Source organism: Lonchura striata, chromosome 20 (genome assembly GCF_050655825.1).
Source record: "Lonchura striata isolate lonStrDom1 chromosome 20, ASM5065582v1, whole genome shotgun sequence".
Taxonomy (NCBI): Eukaryota; Metazoa; Chordata; class Aves; order Passeriformes; family Estrildidae; genus Lonchura; species Lonchura striata.
In genome coordinates this window covers 12,279,886-12,302,500 of record NC_140722.1, presented here as the reverse complement: position 1 = coordinate 12,302,500, position 22,615 = coordinate 12,279,886, and the positions used below count along the sequence as shown (strand labels likewise).

General features: G+C 44.8%; 2 protein-coding genes across 6 annotated transcripts; one reads left to right on the top strand and one right to left on the bottom strand.

The window, feature by feature from the left end:
- Window positions 1-7,045: 7,045 nt before the first annotated feature.
- Window positions 7,046-15,509, top strand: NELFCD (negative elongation factor complex member C/D). 4 transcript variants are annotated; one of them, XM_085558277.1, is made up of 15 exons: window positions 7,046-7,129; window positions 7,481-7,596; window positions 7,751-7,860; window positions 8,683-8,792; window positions 9,106-9,213; window positions 9,767-9,919; window positions 10,627-10,754; window positions 11,234-11,399; window positions 12,028-12,162; window positions 12,568-12,707; window positions 12,892-13,006; window positions 13,307-13,402; window positions 13,601-13,741; window positions 14,063-14,192; window positions 14,574-15,509. In XM_085558277.1, the coding sequence occupies exons 1-15, from the start codon at window positions 7,064-7,066 to the stop codon at window positions 14,606-14,608; spliced, it is 1,749 nt and encodes a 582-aa protein (XP_085414403.1). In that variant the 5' UTR covers window positions 7,046-7,063; the 3' UTR covers window positions 14,609-15,509. The 4 variants fall into 4 exon arrangements, with proteins under 4 accessions (XP_085414403.1, XP_021409287.1, XP_085414405.1 ...); XM_021553612.3 differs by having other exon boundaries at window positions 10,624-10,754; XM_085558279.1 differs by having other exon boundaries at window positions 7,367-7,596.
- Window positions 15,510-16,235: 726 nt separating this feature from the next.
- CTSZ (cathepsin Z) lies at window positions 16,236-22,586 on the bottom strand. Of its 2 annotated transcripts, none has more exons than XM_021553614.3 (6): window positions 22,375-22,586; window positions 20,497-20,660; window positions 18,720-18,899; window positions 17,987-18,137; window positions 17,629-17,791; window positions 16,236-17,174 (listed from the first exon to the last, which is right to left on the bottom strand). In XM_021553614.3, exons 1-6 carry the CDS (start codon window positions 22,557-22,559, stop codon window positions 17,061-17,063), a joined length of 957 nt encoding a protein of 318 aa, XP_021409289.2. In that variant the 5' UTR covers window positions 22,560-22,586; the 3' UTR covers window positions 16,236-17,060. The 2 variants fall into 2 exon arrangements, with proteins under 2 accessions (XP_021409289.2, XP_031362417.1); XM_031506557.3 differs by having other exon boundaries at window positions 22,429-22,586.
- Window positions 22,587-22,615: the final 29 nt, after the last annotated feature.

The window sequence follows — 22,615 nt, the reverse complement described above, 5'->3', positions numbered from 1 at the left end:
GACTCATTGTGGAAGGGAGTAAGTTCTCTTCTTTCCCCAGCTGTACCTGATGTGCTGTGTGTATTTCTAACAATGCTGGCGCTCCTATGACCTCTTCCATGGAAGCAGATGTTAAAATTCCTACTAACTTTAATAAGCAGGATCAGGACTATTAATGGAAATCTCACGCAGGAGCAGGTCCTCATCTCTAAAATACATGTTGGGTTTGTATAACAGTAAAAATATTTATAAGCAAACGTCTGTTTGCAGTCCAAAACTAAACTGTGCCCTTCTTCCTCAGCTTGCTATCTCTGAAAATTCATCTGGGAAAAAAAAATCTTCCTGTTCTATGACAACCTTTGAAGCATCTTTGTAAATAAAATAAACTACAAAGGGGATTTCTGAAGCTCTGCTGATGAAAGCCTGACACTGAAAACTCCCTCTGGTGACTGACAAGACAAATTCCAAGAGTGAACCTATTTTAATCCTGGTCATACTCAGTCCTGTGAGTGGATGCGTGTCAGGGTAGGTAAAACTGCTTCAGAATTTTGCTGTAGTGCACAGACTGCTCAAATTTGAGCCAGAAGTACTGGCTTTGGAATTAATTGTTTTGATCCCTGATTCTCATTAAGAGCTCCAACTTCTTTTTATCCTGGTTACTTTCAGTATACTGAGCTGAGCAAAATGGGTGCAGTATAAAGCACAAATCCGACCTGGAAAAGCAACGTGGGAGGAGGTGGGAAGGCAAATAAGTCTCTCACTGCATTAAATGTAAAAATAATAAGGTGGAAGTTTTTGTCTGACTTCTGTGTCCTATAAACTTAGTCTGGTCTCTTGGAAAACAGGGAATTCCCCAGGGTAACAGCAGCATTGATACCTCTGTAACATGGATAACTGACCAAATATGTAATACATAATTAAAAATCCACCAAAAACAAACTTACAGATTTTCCTAATTTTGTTTTTCACTTAGGAAGTCTGACTCAAAATTATTGAATGACAGAACAAAAATAAAACCTTTGACCATTGTCCCAGATAGGGAGAAGGATAAATTTTTGAGGGAGAAGATGGTGACAGTAAGGATTTTTGTGTAACATGCTTTTTAACGCTGGGGTACCAGCAGACAAATGTAAGCAAATTCAAAATTAAAATGTGAATTTATCTCTTCACTTTAATTTACCCAGTCATTTCATTGAATGAGTTGGCTAATTAATTTTTTAAATTTACTACTACACAAGTTTGGAGAAGGATAAGCCTAGGACAGAGGCTGTAATGTTGGGAATTCTCTCAGTTCTGTTGTTCTGTCATGCAAACTATTGTTTTAGGCTGTGAATTTTATGTGAATTATTAATAGTGAAGTACAATGTTTCTATCTGTAGTTTTCTGGTATTTGATGTGACTTTGGAAATGTATCATTCTTGCAACTGAAATGCCAGAGTGCCGGCAGAGGGACGAGCAGCTGTATCAGGGTTAGGAATTGCCACATCAGGGGGGCACATTCCGGTTCTTTTTTTGCTACATTTTCAGTTTGCTGTTGGCAGGATCAGAAGAGCTTCCACAAAAAGACAAATTAGAGGTTGGGTTATAGAACTAAATCCTGTGGAAAAACTCAAAGAAATGTTTCAGACTGGTGCTGAGGTGGAGCCATGGAGATGTGTCCTGAGGGGTGTGTGAGGGCTGATGAATATCTCAGTAGTTTTAATCTTTGTTCTCTTACTGTTTGAAGGCACATCCAAAATGAAGTAATGGATTGTGAGAATTTTGCTGCTAAGCCTGAGTTCTGTTTCTCACAGGGCAAAGCTCTGCTGGGCTGCAGAGGTTTGTCTGTGTAAGGCAGTGTGGAAGCCCAGAGCAGCCACGAGCAGCAGCTTTTATGAACCTGTTTGTGATTTAAAACTGGGGAACTTAACAGCCAGGTGCTCTGTCCTGCAGCATGACCCAAACCTCAGCTGCTTTCTCCTGTCCTCACCCCCCTCACTCTTGTAATGCTGTGGTTGATAACAGAATAGAGCAGTTATGAAAGAGAGCAAGGAGACAACTTCAAAGTTCAAATTCCATCACCTTGGATACTGAAAAAGAAATTTAGGGGGAAAATTCTTCATTCCCCAGGTGAGTGACCCAGTCTGGGATCCTCATACAAATTTTCAAGGTCAGAGAAGGAATCAATCCCAAAAGGCCAGGGTTATCCAGTTAAGGAACTGGGGGGGAAAATTAAATAAATCTGGGAGATAGTTTAGTGAAAGGTGAGTTTAATGATCACATGGAACTTGCTTTAAAGCAAGAAAATCTTTCCATCACAAGCTCATCTTGAGAAGCTCTTGGGGCGTTGGGAGGCTCAGTGTTTTAAGCAATCCTTGGTACATAAAATACAGTTCCAACTCTTAAGTTGACATTCGAGGGGCACTAGAATGACATCACATCAGCAACCTCCAAACCACCTTGTTTTGTTTCAGAATATTCTTGGTTACCTGGTGAAGTGTCGTGTGTTCAATGTCTGGAATAACTGTTACCAGTCCTTGAGATGCAAACAGAAATGCTTCGTCTTGAGGCTCTGCTTGAGAAGGAAGAACTCTTTAGCCAAAACTCATTAGCCTAATGATGCTGCTGTAATTTCCTACTCCATTGGAAAGTTATTACCTTAACTCTAGTTGAATGTATTGGCTGCTTTGTAAAGGGCTAACGATTACAAAAATACAAATTTATGCTAAAAGAATTTGTAGAGGGCAAGGAGCAGAGGGAATGACAGAGACTGCCAGGGTGGATATTTTTGAAAACCATATGAATAAAAGGCAAGCAGTTCTGTTAGAAGTTGGCTCTTCTGTTTGGGATTTTTCTTCTATATTTTAGGAAGAAACCAAATGAAGTTGGATGATTTTATCAGCTGTATTACATTCAACCCTTTAGGCAGCAAATCCTGGAATACAGTTGTTAAATACTCTGGTGAAAAATCAAGCAAATTTTAATAGTTGGAATTGGAACTTGAGCATTGTTTATTTTTATGTTAAATAACAACCAAAAAAAAGGTACAAAGAAAAAATAATGTAATTTTACATGTTCCTGTACATCTGGCTCTTCTTCACAGACTTTCACTTTCCAGAATGCCTTTACTGCTTCCTCGCACCATGCAGCAGAGACACCAAAGCTGACTTTCACTGGATATTTATCGGGCTCCAAATTTTCTCTCTGTCTCAAACTTTATCTCAAAGTTTGCTCTCTGCTTCATCAAAATCTCATTAGATAGAAATTGTCACTCAAGAATATTTTACACATAAAATGTAGTCAAATATGCATTTAGGGGAAAATTTGTTACATTAATTTTCTGCATAATAAATCCTTTCAGGGACATTCAGGTAAATCTAAGTGCTTTTAGTCATGAACATTTCACTGATACTTTGTAAGACACAAATCCATATGGGGGAATGCAGTTAAACTCAAGAGACAACCAACATTGTTTCCATTCAAAATTGTAAAGGTTTAGTTAGCAAAATCAATTTCTGGTACCTTTCATATTTCATCTCATTTTAAGTGATATCTTGAAAGTGTTTGGTTTAATCTGACTTTACCTCTTGTTTATTGACCTGAAGTGAGGCAAGCTTGGATATTGCAATTCTGCAAAGGGCTATTCAGCAAATGTCTGGCTGTTACAGATCTCTAGTTTCCTTCTCAAGGGAAGCTGAAAGTAAATGCTTTGAGTATTGTTAATTCTTTATATATTAAAAAAAATATTTTTCTGTTACTGCAATCAAAATAAAGAGATATAAATATATAAAGATGGAAAACTTCTAGTTTTAAGATTCAGGCACTGAAATTGTATCATAAATATCTTAACTGTCTCTTTATGGCAGTTGGTGCTGGGGACTGCTCCCATTTTCTACTCAATTAAGGAGGAAGTTTTGTAGCATAATTACCACTGAGGTCCCACAAGTCCAACTGTTGTCACCAAACAAAACTTTTGCCTGCTCTGAAAACGCTTTACTGAGGCTAGGAGTGCTTCAGGCCATGAGCTCTGGTACAATGAAATTATCTGGGCTGCAGATCCCAATGTCCTGCCCAGGAGATGCACAGCAAATGTTGGTTGTGGGAAGATTCTCCTACCTGTATAAAAATCGTCCCTCATAAAAAACGACCACAGGCATCAAGATACCCTCACTGTCCTCCTGCCTGCAGTGGAAAACGTGGAAAACCTTGTGGCTCTGCTTCAATCCGTGTGGTTTATCCCAAAAAAAGCCTTTTTTCCTTTCTGCTGGCCGAGCAAAAAGAACATTATCCCGGGCTCTCCCGACTGGGAGCAGTGTTCCAGGAAAAGCTGTTTCACCACTGTAGGGCAGCACAGGACAGCACAATTCTGCTGTGCTGCAGCTCAGGTGCTGGGGTACATTCTCTGTATTGAACTTTGGAGTGCAGCAAATCCCTTGATTAGCACATAAACCACATCTAAACAAGGATTTTGTCTGTTGGAGATGCTGTAACTTATTTCTGAGCAGGGGGTTTTTGGCCTTTTTTACCAAGCAACGCATGGAAGACCATGTCATTTTTTTATACTGTTTTTCAGTTAGAAACAGAATGAGAATAAAGGACCTTTTAAATAATTAATCAGCAAAACTCCTGGCTGGTCTCCAAATCCCAGAACACAGCCTTACCCTCCCCTTTCTCCCAGTGAAACTCTGATCCAACTGAAGAGTGGGACTGGAGCTGAAGAGAGACAGAGGGACTGTTTCTCACATGATCTCACTAATGCCTCTCTCCTTGCCCGAGGCCTGATTATGTGATCAGTTTTCATTGTAGACTCGTCCCTGTTCATCTAATTCCTTGTCCTTCCCTTCCTTGAGGACCCTCTTGACCTGTTATCTTTGCTCAGCATCCTCAGGAAGGTCCCAGGGTGAGCACAGCGAGTGCTCTGCAGGTCCCGTTTTGTGGATGGGGAGTGTCACACTACGACACGAAATATTACTCACACAAACAGGCTGGATGTAAAAGGAGAGAAAAAGAACCAAAAAAAAGCAAACTTTATTTTCTGACTCTACTATATCTATAATATAGTAGAGTATAATATATATATAATAGCAAAAGTGACTGGATTGGAGGGTGAAACTGCCACCTCTCCAACCATACTGGTCACACCAAGAGTTCATCAATTCTCTCCACCCACAAAGAATAATGCAAAGCAATCATTGTTTATATGAACAGTGTGAGAAAATTCAGTAGAAATATGTAAAAAACAGAAGGCACAAGAAACTTTTCTAAGAACTTTAAAACTCTCAAAAGAACAGGGTGACAGGGGAGCAGTCACAGGCTGCCCTGCCTGCTTACAGAACAGCCCCACGACAGGGGATGTGGCTCTCACAGCACCTCTCCTCTGCCCAGAGATGCCCACTTTGCTCCAAAGTTATCCCTTCCTCCTTTTATTCTGTTTTGGTTTTGGTTTCTGTTTTCTTACTTGTCAGCTTTTCTATTCTACCATAACATTTCATCATTCCTATTGTGAAAAACACCCGTCACTTGGTTTTTAAAATTTTAAAAGTTTAGTAATAATAAAATGGTTATAAAAATAGTAATACAATTAGAGTAATAAAGTTTAGAGCGAGGACAATTACAAGACAATAAAAAGCAAAGAGCTACGGACGTCCGGATGCTCTCGGACACTCAGTCATGAAAAGCATCCCTTGTGAAAAAAGGAATCACCCTTAAAACAATACACTTGTTGCATATTCATACATCCTTCATGATTATGCATACATTCTATTTAAAACAAGAAACTCTGTCTGTTGTGTGTCAACTCTTTCCTTTAATCCCCATGGCGTCTTCGAGTCTGAGCAAGGCCTGAAGAAATTAGTTTCTTCTGGTAAGAAGCCATAAATTCCTTTCCTTTGGAAGATGTAGGTGTTCCTCGAAGCGAGTATCTCATTCCTAAAAAAAAAACTCCTCCCACATCTCTATTTTAACATTATGTTGGAACCTAAAACTATATTTAACACACTACTTAAGAGAATTAATACAGCATAACTTTCTAACATTACACATATAATATTCAGTGTAATATTTGCAAAAAGCCAATCACAAAATATGCATTTTTTACACTATCAATTTGCTGTTGTTTGACATCGCCCTCATGCTTCCATGTGAGTGAGGGAAGGAGTGAGGGAGGGAGGGCAGTGCTGTGTGTGCAGTGGCAACCAGAAGAGGAATAAATCCCTCAGAGAACACATCCCTTGGAGAACACATTGCTTGGATAACACATCACTTGGAGAGCACAAACCTTGAAGAACACAATCCCTGGAGAACACAACCCTTGGAGAACACAACCCTCGGAGAACACATTGCTTGGATAACACATCACTTGGATAACACAACCCTTGAAGAACACATCGCTCAGAGAATAAAAACTTTGGAGAACACAACCCTTGGAGAACACAACCCCTGGGAGAACACATCCCTAAGAGAATAAAACCCTTGGAGAACACAACCTTTGGAGAACACAACCCCTGGAGAACATATCCCTCAGAGAATAAAACCCTTGGAGAACACAACCTTTGGAGAGCACATCCCTCGGAGAACACATCCCTCAGAGAAGCCACCCCTTGGAACAACGCATCCCTTTTTTCCCTCTTCCCTTGCAATTCCCGTGCGGTTGCTGCTGCGCTGGGAGGCTCCGCAGGGCAGTTTGAGTTCACATTTACACTGGCTCCTTTCCCCTCAGAGCCGGGACGCCATGCCCCGCCGTACCGTCGCCCCTCAGAGCCGCGCCTCCATGCCGTGCCGCCGCCCCTCAGAGCCGCCCCTCACAGCCGCGCCTCCATGCCGTGCCGCCGCCCCTCAGAGCCGCCCCTCACAGCCGCGCCTCCATGCCGTGCCGCCGCCCCTCACAGCCGTACCTCCATGCCGTGCCACCGCCCCTCAGAGCCGCCCCTCACAGCCGTGCCTCCATACCGTGCCGCCGCCCCTCAGAGCCGTGCCTCCATGCCGTACCGCCGCCCCTCAGAGCCGCGCCTCCATGCCGTGCCGCCTCCCCTCGGAGCCGCCCCGCCGTGCCGCCGCCCCGCGCCGCCGCCATTGCGGCGCCCCGCCCGTTCCGGCGCGGGCGGACATGGAGGACGCCGATTACTTCGAGGGCAGCGCGGCCGAGTGGGGCAGCGAGGCGGACGGGGGCGCGGTGAGCCCGGGGGAGCGGGGCGAGGGATGGCCGCAGCCCCAGGCGTGTCCCGGGGCAAGCCCCGGGCACAGATCCGAGCGTTCCCCTGGCTCCGGAGCATCCTCCGGGAGCGTCCCGGGGCTGCGGGCTGAGGCGGCAGCGCCACGTGTGTGAGGGCCGGGGCCGCGCCGGGCCCGGGATAAACCCTGCGGGTTTTTGTGCCTTCTCCCTTATTAATCGCTGTTTGTCGGGGTGCAGGTCGCTTGCGGTGCTGAGCCGAGGTGTGTGTGCTGCTGTGGGCAAAAACAGCCTGAAGTGGGAGTGTGGGGGGAGACGGGACAGGGAGGCTGACCTGACTGTGCTTGTGAGCAGCAAGATGATGAGGATGGGGAGGGAGAAGATGATGCCGAAGTGCAGCAGGAGTGCCTGAAGAAATTTTCAACACCTGATTATATAATGGAACCGTCTATCTTTAACACGTTAAAGAGGTGAGTGTGATTTGATCTGTGTTATAGGTGTCACTTCGTATAGAAACATATGCAAATCTATAAATGGTGCTGTTGTTTTCCCTTTAAATTTACACTTCTATTGATTTTTGGGTTTAATATGACTCAAATAGTCCTTTTGTAATCCTTTTATCAGATATTTCCAAGCAGGAGGGTCTCCAGAGAATGTAATTCAGCTTCTCTCTGAAAACTACACTGCAGTGGCACAGACTGTCAATTTGCTGGCAGAGTGGCTCATTCAGACAGGTATGATACAAGATACAGAGTATTTTGGGTCTATTTTCTGTCAGAAATATCTGAATGTCTGGCAAATTTGATCATCCACAGGAAGTGGATTGTTATAAAGCCATCATCCGGTATGTGGCTAAATCCTTTATAATAATAGGTTTATTCCGCTTGGAGAATAATGAAGCAATATGTTGATGAAAGGCCAACAAACTATGTTATAAAAGGTTTTATAGTTGAAATAACTGCATAAATTATAGCTTCTTTTTAATTTTATTCAATGGGTAAGGGTGCTGTTATGTAGACAGTATAAGCAGAGTTTTTATCCTGTAATGGAATTAATTATGTAATCGTTATTACATTACCAGAATTATTATACTCTGATTTTAGAAATGTAGAACTACTCATTTTTACTTTGTGTTATTTTTTATAATACTACCAAGTCTACTGATAACCAATATTTAAAAGGATTAATTTTACTGTGTAGTAACGTGGCTTTGTGCCCCAGCCCTGGTGATCCCTTTTTTGGTTAAGACACCCCCTGCATTTTGCTGTTACACCAGTAAGAGTCCTGGGGATGACTGGCAATGTTTTTGTGTGTCTGATGAGGAAAGAGGAAGGTTGTGACCTGCCTGAGATCTTAAATAGTTCAGCATTTAGGAAAAAGAGGTGGAAAATCTGTAAATCTGTATAAGTGTGGCTCAGCAGTAGAACTGATGGCTCTCATCTCTGTGCTGATAAATTTTGGAGTAATTTCTGTTCTCACTGTAAAATGTGGCATGTCGCTGCTGTGTTCCACTGTACCACACTGCATGTGCCAAGTGTTTTGTTCCTTCTGTGCAGGTGTTGAGCCAATGCAAGTTCAGGAGACTGTGGAGAACCACTTGAAGAGCTTACTGATCAAGCACTTTGACCCTCGGAAAGCAGATTCCATCTTTACAGAGGAAGGAGAGGTGTGCATGCAATCCCTGTTGCTGTCCCTACAGAGAATCCTTCCTAGATGCCTTCATCTGATGGAATGGTGAAGGGAAGGGAAATTGAATCTTCAAAGCTCTTTAGCTGGTTTCAGACAACCAGCTCTGTCTCACTGGAGTCCTCAGAGGTTTAGAGAACTGGGAAATTTGGAATACATCCCCATTAGTTGTTCTACAGTAATAAAGCTCTGTAGAACAACTCACTGGACTGCTGAGAGGTAAAAGCCTTGCTTTTTATGATCTTGACAACAAAACATTCTTAAATTTCTCTCTGTTGCTCTGTTCTTTTCAGACTCCAGCCTGGCTTGAGCAAATGATAGCACATACCACGTGGAGAGATCTTTTTTACAAATTGGCAGAAGCCCATCCTGATTGTTTAATGCTTAATTTTACTGTGAAGGTACTACACCTAAGTCTAATGAGTAAGAATATCCATAGATAGCTAATTGTTCTGGCATCAATTATTAGGTGTTGCCTTGCTTGTATCTTTTATGTATTCCTGCTAATACTAATTAGTAAAAAGACTCCTTGGTGGGAGGACTTGTGCTATAGGTGGAGTAAGTGTAATTTCCCAGTTTGAAGTACTGCTTTTTCATTTTTTGTTGAGGTTGTTGGGGTTTTTCCTCTTTTTTTTCTTGTTTGTTTGTTTTCCTGTGATCTCTCAAAATTCTGTATTTCTGGTGCAGTGGAATGTCTCAGACAGTTTTGTATGTTGCTGTGATAAGAAAAGAATGTTATATTTTGGTGTGCTCTGCTACATTTTTTATTATTGTGCTTTATTTTTGCTACCTCTTTATTGGTTTCCTTTTCTGTAAACCACAATGTAAATGTGAATTCCAGTCAGTGTGTGCAGAGGTGAAACTTAGATTGTCTGTGTTCTTCTAGATTTGTTAGGATATCAGAAATAGAAATGCAAATAACACAAGATTTCTGTGATGTTTTTATTTTTATAGCTTATATCTGATGCTGGGTATCAAGGGGAAATAACCAGTGTTTCAACAGCATGTCAGCAACTAGAAGTATTTTCCAGAGTCCTGCGTACATCGCTGGCAACAATTTTAGATGGGGGAGAGGAAAACCTTGAGAAAAACCTCCCTGAGTTTGCTGTAAGTTTGGTTTTTTTCCCCTTTTTATGTGGAAAAAGAATTGTTCTGCTTTCCAATTAGGAGATAGAGATCAGTGTAGGATTGTAGCTAATTTTGATGTCCTACAAAAGCTTATGAAGAAAAGGTACATCTGAGTTAAAACCCAAAAATTGATGCTTTTTGGTCATTCTGTGACCAAGAATTCTTTGGGTTGCTTATTTGACACTTCTTACATTTATTAAATGGATTGTAAAAGGTTGGGGGTAGAACTGTTGTCTTTCACATGTAGTGCAAGATCTAAAGATCAGTATTGTCAGTCCCCAGGCAAATGAAAATAATTTTCTTACTGTCCACATCAGTGTGAAAGTTGCCATCTGAATGAACCCAGCATTTCAGTGTCATGAAACAGCACAATGATTTTCAGCTGGCTTTGAACTTCTCTTAGTGTTCAAATACTGAGAAAAAGTGCTGAGCATAAAAGTAGAATAGATTTTCCTCTCCGTTTTGGAATTTGAGAAATGAAGTTTCTCAATTCAGAATTTTTTTTTGTGTGGTGTCAGTGCTTTTTTGTATTTTCCTCTTGGCTTTTGGGGTTTTGGCTTTGTTATTTAGTTGTTTGTGCTTTGGTGTTTTTTCCCCCCGTTTGCTCTCACGGCAGTGTAATCACAGAAGGGCACTGGGATGTTTTCTTGCTGTCTGGTGAGCTTTGTGCTGTGCTTTCACAGAAGATGGTGTGCCATGGAGAACACACTTACCTCTTTGCTCAGTCCATGATGTCCATCCTGGCCCAGGAGGAGCAGGGCGGCTCCGCCGTCCGACGCATCGCGCAGGAGGTTCAGCGCTACGCCCACGAGAAGTGAGTGGCAGCTGTGGGACCAGGGAGATGGAACTCACAGTCAGATTTTGATACTTTAGAAATATGGTCTGTAACTGATTCCTTTTTTTTCCCTTTTTCTTACAAAAGTAAACTGTAAACTCTGCTGGCTTTTGCTCGTTCTTCATCACCTTTCACCAGCAAAAGGAGAATCTTGAGCTGCAACAGAGCAGTTCTTGTAGCGGGTCTTTAAGTTGTGGAACAGCAGAAAAGTTCAGTGTCCTGTACCAGAGAGACCTGAAACTGGAAAAGCAAAGACTTGAAGTTTCTGTCTATTAAGAAATATCTGTTTTTATTTTTCTGTTAACATTTTGGAAATAAACAAGGCAAGCACGGGCCTAATTCTGTAGTTACCCTAAGGCATTGCATCCCATAGAATATCCCTGTTGTCTCAGCGAGACTTCATCTGAAATGTCTGAATTAAGAAAACAAATCACTGTGTGTGTTTGCTCTTCCTGCAGAGGCCATGATGCCAGTCAGATCACCTTAGCACTGGGCACTGCAGCCTCCTACCCCCGAGCCTGCCAGGCTCTGGGGGCAATGCTGTCCAAAGGAGCTCTGAATCCAGCAGATATCACTGTGCTCTTCAAAATGTTTACAAGTATGGACCCACCTCCGGTAGAACTGGTCAGTATTCACCTGTTTGTAACCTCTGAAACTTATTTCTGTTACAGAAGCACTCAGAAATGGCGTGCCTTGTGCTTAGTGTTGTATGGACACAAAAATTAAATTAGCATTCACTTGTCCCTCTGTTATTTTAAGCAATGTCTAAAAGTGAAACTGATGCATTCTGGTTTGCATCAGCTTTGTGGTACTTCTCTTGGGGTTTTTTAATCATTCCAAGTTGTGTTTTTACATATAACTAACATAAAAAACATTTCCATAGGAAATTAAAATGGCAAGGAATTAATTCTTTAAACAAACAAAATGAAATTCAAGAAAAAAGAATCTGTGTCCACTTTAGCAGTTTGTTATAAGCAAGCCTGAATTATACATTTCACATTTCTCACTGCATTGTTCTTGTTTTGGTATGAAAAGGCAAGATTTTGATACTTTAGAAATCTGGTCTGTAACTGATTCCTTTTTTTTCCCCTTTTTTCTTTTAAAAGTCTGTATCTGCAGAAAACTGTTTAATGTACTCTTAAAGGAAAATGTGTTATATTGTTCTATACAAGGTTTATCAAATGCAGAAACTCCATTCTGAGTCATTTCTCCTGAGTCTCAGGCTCTGATAAAATGTTCTTTCTCTTCACAGATTCGAGTGCCTGCATTTTTGGACCTCTTCATGCAGTCCTTGTTTAAACCAGGTGCTAAGATCAACCAGGATCACAAGCATAAATATATCCACATACTAGCATATGCAGCTAGTGTTGTAGAGATGTGGAAAAAGGTAATGTTTACTTCTGTGAATAATATTATTTTTTACCTGCAGCAGCCTGCCTGTGCAGAAGAAAATGTATGGTTGTGAACCATATGGTTGCAAGAATCATCAGTTTAAAATAAAACATTCAGCTTAGTTTACTTATTTTAATATTAAATGCTTCTGCCTTCAACTGTGGTGATTAAAAAGTGTAGATCCTGATGATCAAACAAAAGTCTGAGTGCACTGAGAATTAAATAAAGCAAACATCCTTGTACTCCATCTCACTCATAATTAATTCTTCTGAAATTGCATGCAAGTCTGAATTTTGAGACACAGGTTGAAATCCTAGGCTTATTGCAGGTTAAGCTCCTTTCCTTAAATAACCAAAGACATCTGCAACTTTTGCATTCCAACTTTGCAATAATTTTGCAGAACAAGAGAGTCAGCATCAACAAGGATGAACTCAAGTCGACCTCAAAAGCCATTGAGACTGTTCACAATCTGTGTTGCAATGAGAACAAAGGGGCATCAGAGCTGGTTGCAGAACTGAGCACTCTCTATCAGTGCATCAGGTGAGCAGAGGCTGGGAGTCTCTCATGACTCACAAATCCTGTCTTTCACACACAACTTGTCCACCTTGGGTGGCAGAACATGCTTTTCTGTGCCACTGGAAAATGATGGCAGATTATTTCAGGTTCCTGATAAAACTTCCATTTGCTTTTCATGCTGCTGTGCTAAAGCAATGTCTCTCTGTAGGTTCCCAGTGGTGGCTATGGGTGTGTTGAAGTGGGTGGACTGGACAGTGTCAGAGCCACGGTACTTCCAGCTGCAGACAGATCACACCCCAGTTCACCTGGCACTGCTGGATGAGGTAAGAGTGTCTGGAAAACTGTGCTGGGGAGCAAGAATGGTTCTGGTTCTTGTGTAACACTGAATGCCTGTCATTTGCAGCAAGGCAGTAACTATGCAGAGATGAATCTATTCAGAGTAAATTATTTTATTTTGTCAGCTCAGCATTTACGCCAGGAAAACTTGGGCATCATAGAAATGATGGAATGCGTTTCTAAATGAATTTCTGTCTGGCACTGAACATCAATGCAGAATTGCCTGCGTTGTGCATTGTGCTTTAAATTGCAGTTCTGAGGATCTCACTTTGCTGTATTGTTTGCAGATCAGTACCTGCCATCAGCTGCTTCATCCCCAAGTTCTGCAACTTCTTGTCAAGCTCTTTGAAACAGAACATTCTCAGCTGGATGTGATGGAGCAGGTGATACTCAGAGGATTCAGTGCTTTCTGTTACTTCACATCAGTCACTCTTACCCAGTTCAACAGCACGGTTAATTTAGAAGCGCACGGTTAATTTAGAAGTGCTGAAAATGTAGCATAGCAGATACTGAATGAATAAAAATTGCACACTTTGAGAGCAAGTTCTAAAGTGTTGGTTCTTCCCTCCCTTCCCCATCAGCTGGAGCTGAAGAAGACTCTGCTGGACAGGATGGTTCACTCGCTGAGCCGAGGGTACGTCCTGCCTGTCGTCAGCTACATCCGCAAATGCCTGGAGAAGCTGGACACGGACATCTCACTCATCAGATACTTTGTGACAGAGGTCAGCAGCAAAAACTGTTTTCTGAAGTCTAGAGATCAGGTTTAAAATCAGCTCCATGTGTTTTGGATATTCAGAAATCCTTCAAGTTCAGGTCAGATTCTGAGCAGTGTCTCAGTGATGTGACTTGGTCCTACTGATCCTGACTTCTGGAAGTAACAAGGTACTCAGTAGAGCACCTTGAGAATACCTAATTACTTGCACTTGAGACCTCTGGTTCTCCATCCAACTACTTGTATGCTTCCAAGACTGGTATATGAATTAAATTTTGTCCCTCCTCCCCCTGTAAGTGCAAGAATGATCAGTTTTTGTTTGCTGTTTCAGGTGCTCGATGTGATTGCTCCTCCGTATACCTCAGACTTTGTACAGCTTTTTCTTCCAATCTTGGAGAATGAAAGTATTGCAGGCACTATAAAAACAGAAGGTGAACATGATCCTGTCACGGAGTTCATAGGTAAGTCACATTTATTCCTTGCATACCTGCTTCAATTTGTGTCTGTTACAGCTAGCAAATGTTTAAGAGGAAGATTGCTGAATATAGGAATGCCTGCCAGCTATTTTGACAGACAACTTCCCTTTTAGGGGCCTGTATTTAGCAATTTTCCTGTGACCAAGAATCTGTGTGTAGTAGTGAGGAAAGTGAACATAAATACTGCTTTTTGGGAACTATCACTGCAGCAAGGAAGGGAAGTTGTTTGTCATAATACCTAAACTAGAAAAATCTGTCTGGACCCTAAAAGGCTAATTGTTTATCTAATGCAGAAATCCATATGCAAATATATAAATCAGAATCATAGTAATGTACTGAACAGTGTCTTTTTTCTCTCTTTTTAAGCTCATTGCAAATCTAACTTTATTATGATGAACTAAGCAGTGGAAAACATCAAGAATGCAGCCAGAGCTCATGATCACTGCTTTGCCATGCTCTCCACCAGTGAGGTTCTGTAAATGGGCAAAAAAACCCCAACAAAACCAACAAACTTAAAACAAGGAGGAAAAGGCTGAAGGGCATTTGCTTGACTTGCATGGTGACCTCAGAATTCTTACCAGAGGAGTGATTGTGTTTCGTATCAGAGAACTTAATGTCATTTGGAAAATGGAATGATACCAAAAAGGTCTTTCTGTTGTTACATGAATCAGGATGTTCTCTTGTTACACAATGTTCTGAAGAGGATGGATAGCAAGAAACAGATTTATTTGAAGGAATTATTTTGGTTACTTGCAGAATTTGTCACTTATTCTTTGTGTAAGAAGCAAAATATGAAGAACGGGTAAGGTAATTCCTACCAAAAACACTTTGCAGATAGTTCTCTGAATAGGTCTTGAATGCTCTATGCTTTCATGTTGCAGTTGTGAAAAATAGGAATTTGTGGGATTTGCTCTGTGCCTGCAGCACAGCTCTAATGTCTGTTCCTCCCCTTTGCATTGTATTAAGAATTCTAAATATGAATGAAAACAAAAAATGTGTTTTGTGTAACACAAGAGGAATTGCGACAACCAAGGTTAGTTTTGTACTAAGAGAGGAATTCTGTGTGAGTGTGTTACCTTTCAGAATCTATTTTTTGCTAAATAGATGGATCAGATGTTACTGGTAAGTTTAATTACCGTGTAATTACTGTCCCAACATATGAAACGTGTGCTGAAATTTCATTAGTGCTTGTGTGGCTTTGTTTTTATACTGATCTCTACTCTGTCCTGGCTGATGCCAAACTGTGGCAGAACACCCAACAATATAATTTTACTTTTAAATAAAGGTGTTGGTTCTTTTCCAGAGATGTCTTTCAGTTTCATAAGATGACTCATTCTCTGCTCATTGGGCTAGATTCCTCTTTACACTCCTCACTTTTAAACAAACTGTAATTCTCTTGAACAAACAAGCAGATTTTGCTTTTCCAAGCACATCTGTTTTCTGAAGAACCTGCTTTCTAAAAGACACATCTAACTGGATGTAAATATAAAATGGAAATCACCTGAAAAGGTCAAAAGTTGCTTCTGTAGAGGCCATTTTGAACTTCCTTGCTTATCTTTGAAGATTTATATTATTCCAGCTAACTCACAATTTAAAATTTGTATGAAACCTAGTTTTTGTAGTTTAAGTAAACTGTAGAATTAACAACAGAAATTATTCACCTTATAGAAGATCAGTTTAGGATACAGCCCTGTACAAGCTCTTGGTGATAATCAAGAGCAGTTTGCTCTGTGTGCACTGCAGCTTTACCAGCAGTTTAGTTTAAACAAGGTTTATTTTTATTTTCCTGTGTTCTGCTTGGTGTCACTTCCTCTAAACAGTTCCTCTGTAGATGATTTTTGACTTGTTAAACCCTTTGTGCTGTCACATGATCCTTTTCATACCCAGTTGTTGTCTGAACCAGCATCATTGCTGTATGAACTTGTCCATCAGACCTTTCAGAAGAAAAAGACCAGTGAAAGCAGCAAGATCCAGGTAAAGAAAACCAAACACCTCTGTTAATAACCTCTTATAATAAATACCCAGTCATGTAAGAGAAAAAGTCTGTTTATTAAATCAGTTAGCAAGGTCAGGTAGTAAATCTGATATGGCACTGATTTGTCATATTAGTGAGGAATTCTGGGTTATGGCAATCTTCTCTTTAGGAGAAAAAGGGCACAATCACATGTTAAGAAATTTGAGCAAAAACAAGACTAATGAAGTAAGAAGTGTTTAGACTGTCTTTTGGTTAAAGTAATTCCCATTATATCATTTTGGTGGATAAAAGCAACTTCATTATTTAAGAATTCCAACACTACTGTTTCACCAGGAGGTCAAGAAAAACAGGGTTGCGTATTTTTAATCTACCATGTCCAGAGTTATCATGGCTTTTGCATCATTGCAGCATATTTGGTCAGTACTGTCACAGAACTTAAAAGAAGCTCTAGACCCAAATATTGAGTATATTTTCCAGTACACCTACATGATTTGTATTTAAAAAAATAGATATTTACATGTACATGTTCTGTGATTCAGTCATTGTGATTTTAATACTGTGCATCAAGGTAGACAACTTCTTCATGGGTGATTTACTTCAAGATGTAAATAAAATTAAGGCAGTTCTGTATTTTTTGAAGGTACTGTGTGTGGCATCTGGGCTAATTTTGCAGAACTGCCTGACGGTGTTGAACTGTGAAGGGGTCTTAGGCTATTATTCTTTAAACAAGAGGAGGTTGTGCTGGGAAGCTTCCAAACACTGACTTTTCTTCTGGAACCATAAGGAAGCTCAGAAATCCCTTATCTCTAGCAACCCATAAAGTGGTCGAGTAGTACCCAAACACAAAGCACCTAAACACAAAGCTGTACCATGTAGAATCAAGGCAGTATAGGATCTCCATATGTACAGTCCTCTTCAATAGCCAGATTGTAGTCTGCTCCTCTTCCACCCTTATAGGCACTGGTCACAATCCTCAGCCACCCTCTTTCACCCTGTAAAGGATTTAATTTGCATTGTAAATTAGGAAACACAACTGTAGAAATTGTGTGTTGGCGAGTCTGTTCTGTCTGCCAAAGATGAGCAATTTAAATGAACTGAGGAACTCAAGCTGAAGTGTAACCCTGGAGTCATGAGCAACCTGCTTTGGTGAATTGACATCCCATTCATCCAGTCCAGGTATGTGACTGGATTTTTACCTACAACTAACAGCAATTTACAGTTACCCATAACAGAAGCTGCACGTCCTTGAAAGGTAGAATGTGGGATAGAGCTGACATTACTCAAATAACTTTGACCAAATATCCTTGTCTTCAGATTGGCTGGGTGTCATTTTTAAATTGGTAGTCTAGTTCAAAGAAAGTTCCAGTTTTATATCCACGGGCTGTACTTTTGCAAGTGACAAACCCCATGCTCCAAAGTCAAAAGTGTGTTCCCATGTCTCCTTACCCAGGGCTCGCCCCAGGAGTTACGAACTATCCAATATTCTGTCCCATTTTCCACTCCCCAGCCAGCCACAGAGACGATGTGATTCACTGTAGGTGTGGGGTTGTACTCTGTGTACAGTCCCCCTGTGTAGGCATCCAGCTTTTCAGTAGCCATTATGCCACAGCTGCAAGAAAACAGAGGAAGTTTCATACAAGGGGATCAGGGCAGAGGCCTGGCTAAAAGCCAGCTGGTTTTCTTGTATCTTGAGTTCTGATCTCAGTTTATATACAAATTAAATAAAGTCTGCATGTTAGTGCAGAGCTGCTGACACGTGCTAGAGTGAAAACGTACACTGAGTTTCATGTATCTTTTTTTTTACCTAATTGGTCCATTAGTGTAGATTTCTGCCATCATTTTTTCTCTTCCACTGACAGACCCATAGTCAGCAACTTTCCAGAGAGTGTAGTTCTTGATCACGTGGCATTCTCCAAAAGTGACACAAGTTCCACACTGGTTGAACTTCTTACACTCTGTAAAACAGAGGCGAGATTACCACTGGAGGTAATCTGCAGGAAGGTATTTTTCTGCAAGTGAAGTGACTGTAGGACACTGAGCTTTTATAATTTAATTGAGGCAGATACTAATAACTTCAGAGTAATTATTAATACATATTCTCTCTGGTGAAATAAATTATTTTCTGGAAACCACATTTAAAGTCCCTATTACCACCACTTATTGTTCTTACTTCACAGGCATAAATACTTTGTTGAGGACATCGAAAACCATTCCAGTCATACATGACCAAAGGTTAAATTCCTCTTTTGTTCAGCTTGAGGTGACACTTGCACATATTTCAGTACATTAGAGATTGTGTGTCACAGATTTGAGAGATTAAGTTAAAACCATTCAGCTGTGCAAACTTGCCTGAGCATGATTTAGTGCTACACTGTCTGTGTGGAGCAGACAGTGTAGCCACGTAAATAAAACCTGTTCTGTCAGCCAAACAGCAGGAGCCAGTACTCTAAAAACACAAAACATTTTTTTTTTTTTTTAATACACTTAGATCTGCTAAACCTGGGAAGAAATCCTACAGCAAAGCAGAGGCATCCTACTTTGATCCTTGGCTTGGTAGTTGTTGCAGGTCTCGTCGGGGATGCCGTGGTCGTGGGCGTACATCCAGACCCGGGAGTGGTCCCCGCCCTCGCAGGAGCCGGCGTCAGCGCAGTCGATGACGTTCTGCACAGACAGGTAGGCAGAGGGCCAAGCACCTTTCCTCTTGATGTTGATTCGGTCTGTAAGGATAAGAAACTGGGGTTTGTTGCTGGAATACGTGGGTGGCTACACATTGTAACTGGTTTTGAAACTGTCTCCTCTTCATTGAGGCCGTCACTGGCTGCAGACGGCAGCACTTGTGGTTGGAAAAGCCTCTGCTGTCTGCAGTGAGAACACAGCGTGACCTAATTCAAACCAGAGGCTGACTAATTATTGTGGGTTTCCATTAGGAGGGTTTTTTCCATTAAAAACTCAGCAAAAACTCGGAGATGAGTAAGATCTGTCTAAAGCCTTGAAGAGCCCTAGTCCTCTTTTAATTCAAGCTGCAGCTTCTGAAAACTTCTAGATCTGTTTCCTGACTTTGACAGCAAAGAGTTTTCAAATACACATCATAAAAACAGCTCTGAGCAGCATCTTTTGGAGGAGTAGAGATTTATGTAGAAGCCCATGGATAAACATAAGCCCATGGAGTTCAGGCTGCTGGCTCTGTGAGCCAGTCTCAATACAGGAGAAAGCTTTCAGAGTTATCTCATTGCTGTTACATCAGCATCTCACTGTTTTCCTGCCATCTCAGACAGGCACCACCACCCTGCTGCCTTCTTTTGTCAGAAACAACAAGCTTACTTGGCGGAAAAGCTTCCTGACAAGTATTTATAAACTGCTTTTGTGCATTAACAGTCTTAACTGATGCAACTGTAGTACTTGAAATCCTATTAGGACCAACAACATTCAATAAACTTGACAGAACAGGGAGCTATCATCCCAGCCTAATCTTCCTGCAAGTTGCTGTATTTTACCTATCCCAGTACTTCACTCCATCCTGGCAGGTGTCATACATGTCCACATCCTTGTATGCTGCATGATTCCTGCTGTCTGCTCACACATGCTCTATCTTCCCCCTTCTCCCCAGTTTCCTGTTTCTCCTTCACAGGTAATTTCCCTACAGCCTCCCTGTGCAAGTGGTGCTTCTCCAGCACATAACTGTTGCATGCAAATCATGCATTCTCTCTAGAGCCACTACTTCTCCATCTCTAGCAAACCACTACTTCCTCCTGACTGAGAAAAAGGCTGAAATCAGACTTACTTATGTGTCTGCTGTGGTGGTAAGTTCTTGGAATGATAGGGCTCCTGTAGCAAATAGCCCATAAGAGGCATCTTTCATTTCCTCAGTGCTAGCATGGCTGCAGTGAGGTACCAGAAAGGGGAAGGAGACCTTACAACACTTTTGCATCTGCTGCTGCCATCACCACACCTCTGAGTAGAGGGCAGAAACCCCAGCTCTTACTCCAGGACCTAAAGAGCAGTTTGGGAGGAGCTATGGCCACATTCCTTCTGCAAACATGTTTTTAACCACACACCAGCATTCCCGCCTTGCTGCCTTTGGATAAGGTGGAGACAGCTTCACTCTGATTGCATTTTGTATTGAAACCAACTTTCCCTGTCTTCACCTTGGGCATTCCCACTGTTCTGGTGTATTCACGGACATCTCAGTCTAGTCACTGCAATGATTTAGCACCTTTATACCAACTGCCAGTAACCTGAAGCTAAACTTCCTTTGCTTCCTGAGAATTCCCGATTCCAGCAGGGAGCCAGCCCAGCAGGTGAGCCTGAGGGTACCTGCCAAGGCGCTGGTGCTGCCGTGGGCCCAGCAGGACCCGCAGTACTGGGGGATGTGCTGGTTCCGAGTGGTGCTGGCGTAATTCACCCCGTTGACGTTCCGCCAGTCCCAGCTCTGCGGCAGCGCCGACACGTCCAGGTACTCGTGCGGCCGGGGGTAGGTCCTGGGAGGGGACGGGACGAGGAGGTAGGGCCGGCATCCCCCGAGCACGACGGGTGGGCATTTAAAAAAAAAAAAAAACCAAAAAAAACCCCAAAAAATCACAGAAAGCAGGGATGTCACAGAGTTTCTTAGCGAGCTCGCCAGGGGCCGGAGGGGTCACGTGACCGCGGCGTGACCGGTCCGGCACCGAGAGCTCGTGACCGCCCCCCCCCAGACCCGGAGCGGCCCCGGCACCCCGAACCCCACCCCGGCACCCCGAACCGCCCCGGCACCCCGAACCCCCATCCCGGGCACCGCGAACCCCCATCCGGCACCCCGAACCCCCATCCGGCACCCCGAACCCCCATCCCGGGCACCCCGAACCCCCATCCCGGCACCCCGAACCCCCACCCCGGCACCCCGAACCCCCATCCGGCATCCCGAACCCCCATCCGGCATCCCGAACCCCCATCCCGGGCACCCCGAACCCCCCCGGGCACCCCGAACTCCCATCCCGGGCACCCCGAACCCCCATCCGGCACCCCGAACCCCCATCCCGGGCACCCCGAACCCCCCCGGGCACCCCGAACTCCCATCCCGGGCACCCCGAACCCCCATCCGGCACCCCGAACCCCCATCCCGGGCACCCCGAACCCCCATCCGGCACCCCGAACTCCCATCCCGGCATCCCGAACCGCCCCGGGCACCCCGAACCCCCCGGCACCCCGAACCCCCATCCCGGCACCCCGAACCCCCATCCCGGGCACCCCGAACCCTCCCGGCACCCCGAACTCCCATCCCGGGCACCCCGAACTCCCCCGGCACCCCGAACCCCCATCCCGGGCACCCCGAACCCCCCCGGCACCGCGAACCCCCCCGGCACCCCAAACCCTCACCCCGGCACCCCGAACCCCCCCGGCACCCCGAACCCCCCCGGCACCCCGAACCCTCACCCCGGCACCCCGAACCCTCACCCCGGGCACCCCGAACCCCCACCCCGGCACCCCAAACCCCCCCGGGCACCCCGAACTCCCATCCCGGGCACCCCGAACCCCCACCCCAGCATCCCGAACCCTCACCCCGGGCACCCCGAACCCCCCCGGGCACCCCGAACCCCCCCCCGGGCATCCCGAACCCCCCCCCGGCACCCCGAACCCCCCCCCGGCACCCCGAACCCCCCCGGCACCCCGAACCCCCCAGGCACCCCGAACCCCCCCGGCACCCCGAACCCCCACCCCGGCACCCCGAACCCCCCCCGGGCACCCCGAACCCCCCCGGCACCCCGAACCCCCCCGGCACCCCGAACTCCCATCCCGGGCATCCCGAACCCCCCCGGCACCCCGAACCCCCCCGGCATCCCGAACCCCCCCGGGCACCCCGAACCCCCCCGGCACCCCGAACCCCCCCTGGCACCCCGAACCCCCCCGGGCACCCCGAACCCTCACCCCGGGCACCCCGAACCCCCCCGGCACCCCGAACCCCCCCGGCACCCCGAACTCCCATCCCGGCACCCCGAACCGCCCCGGCACCCCGAACCGCCCCGGCACCCCGAACCGCCCCGGCACCCCGAACCCCCATCCGGCACCCCGAACCGCCCCGGCACCCCGAACCCTCACCCCGGGCACCCCGAACCCCCACCCCGGCACCCCGAACCCCCACCCCGGCACCCCGAACCCCCACCCCGGGCACCCCGAACCCCCATCCCGGCGCCCCGAACCCCCCGAGCCCGGCCGTGCCTGCCCAGCCCTGCCCCGCCGCCGGCGGGCCGAGCGTTCCGGGGCCGGGCTGACCTGAGGCCGGGCGCCCTGCGCGGCGCCGGGCGGTAGCAGCTCTGCCCGGCCCTGAAGTGGAGCCCGGCGCGGGCGGGCGGGCAGAGGCCGCCGCAGAGCAGCAGGAGCGCGATGAGCAGCGGCGGGGCCATGCCGGCACCGCACAGCTCCCGGGAGGCGGAGGGCGGAGGGGCGGAGCGGGGGACGG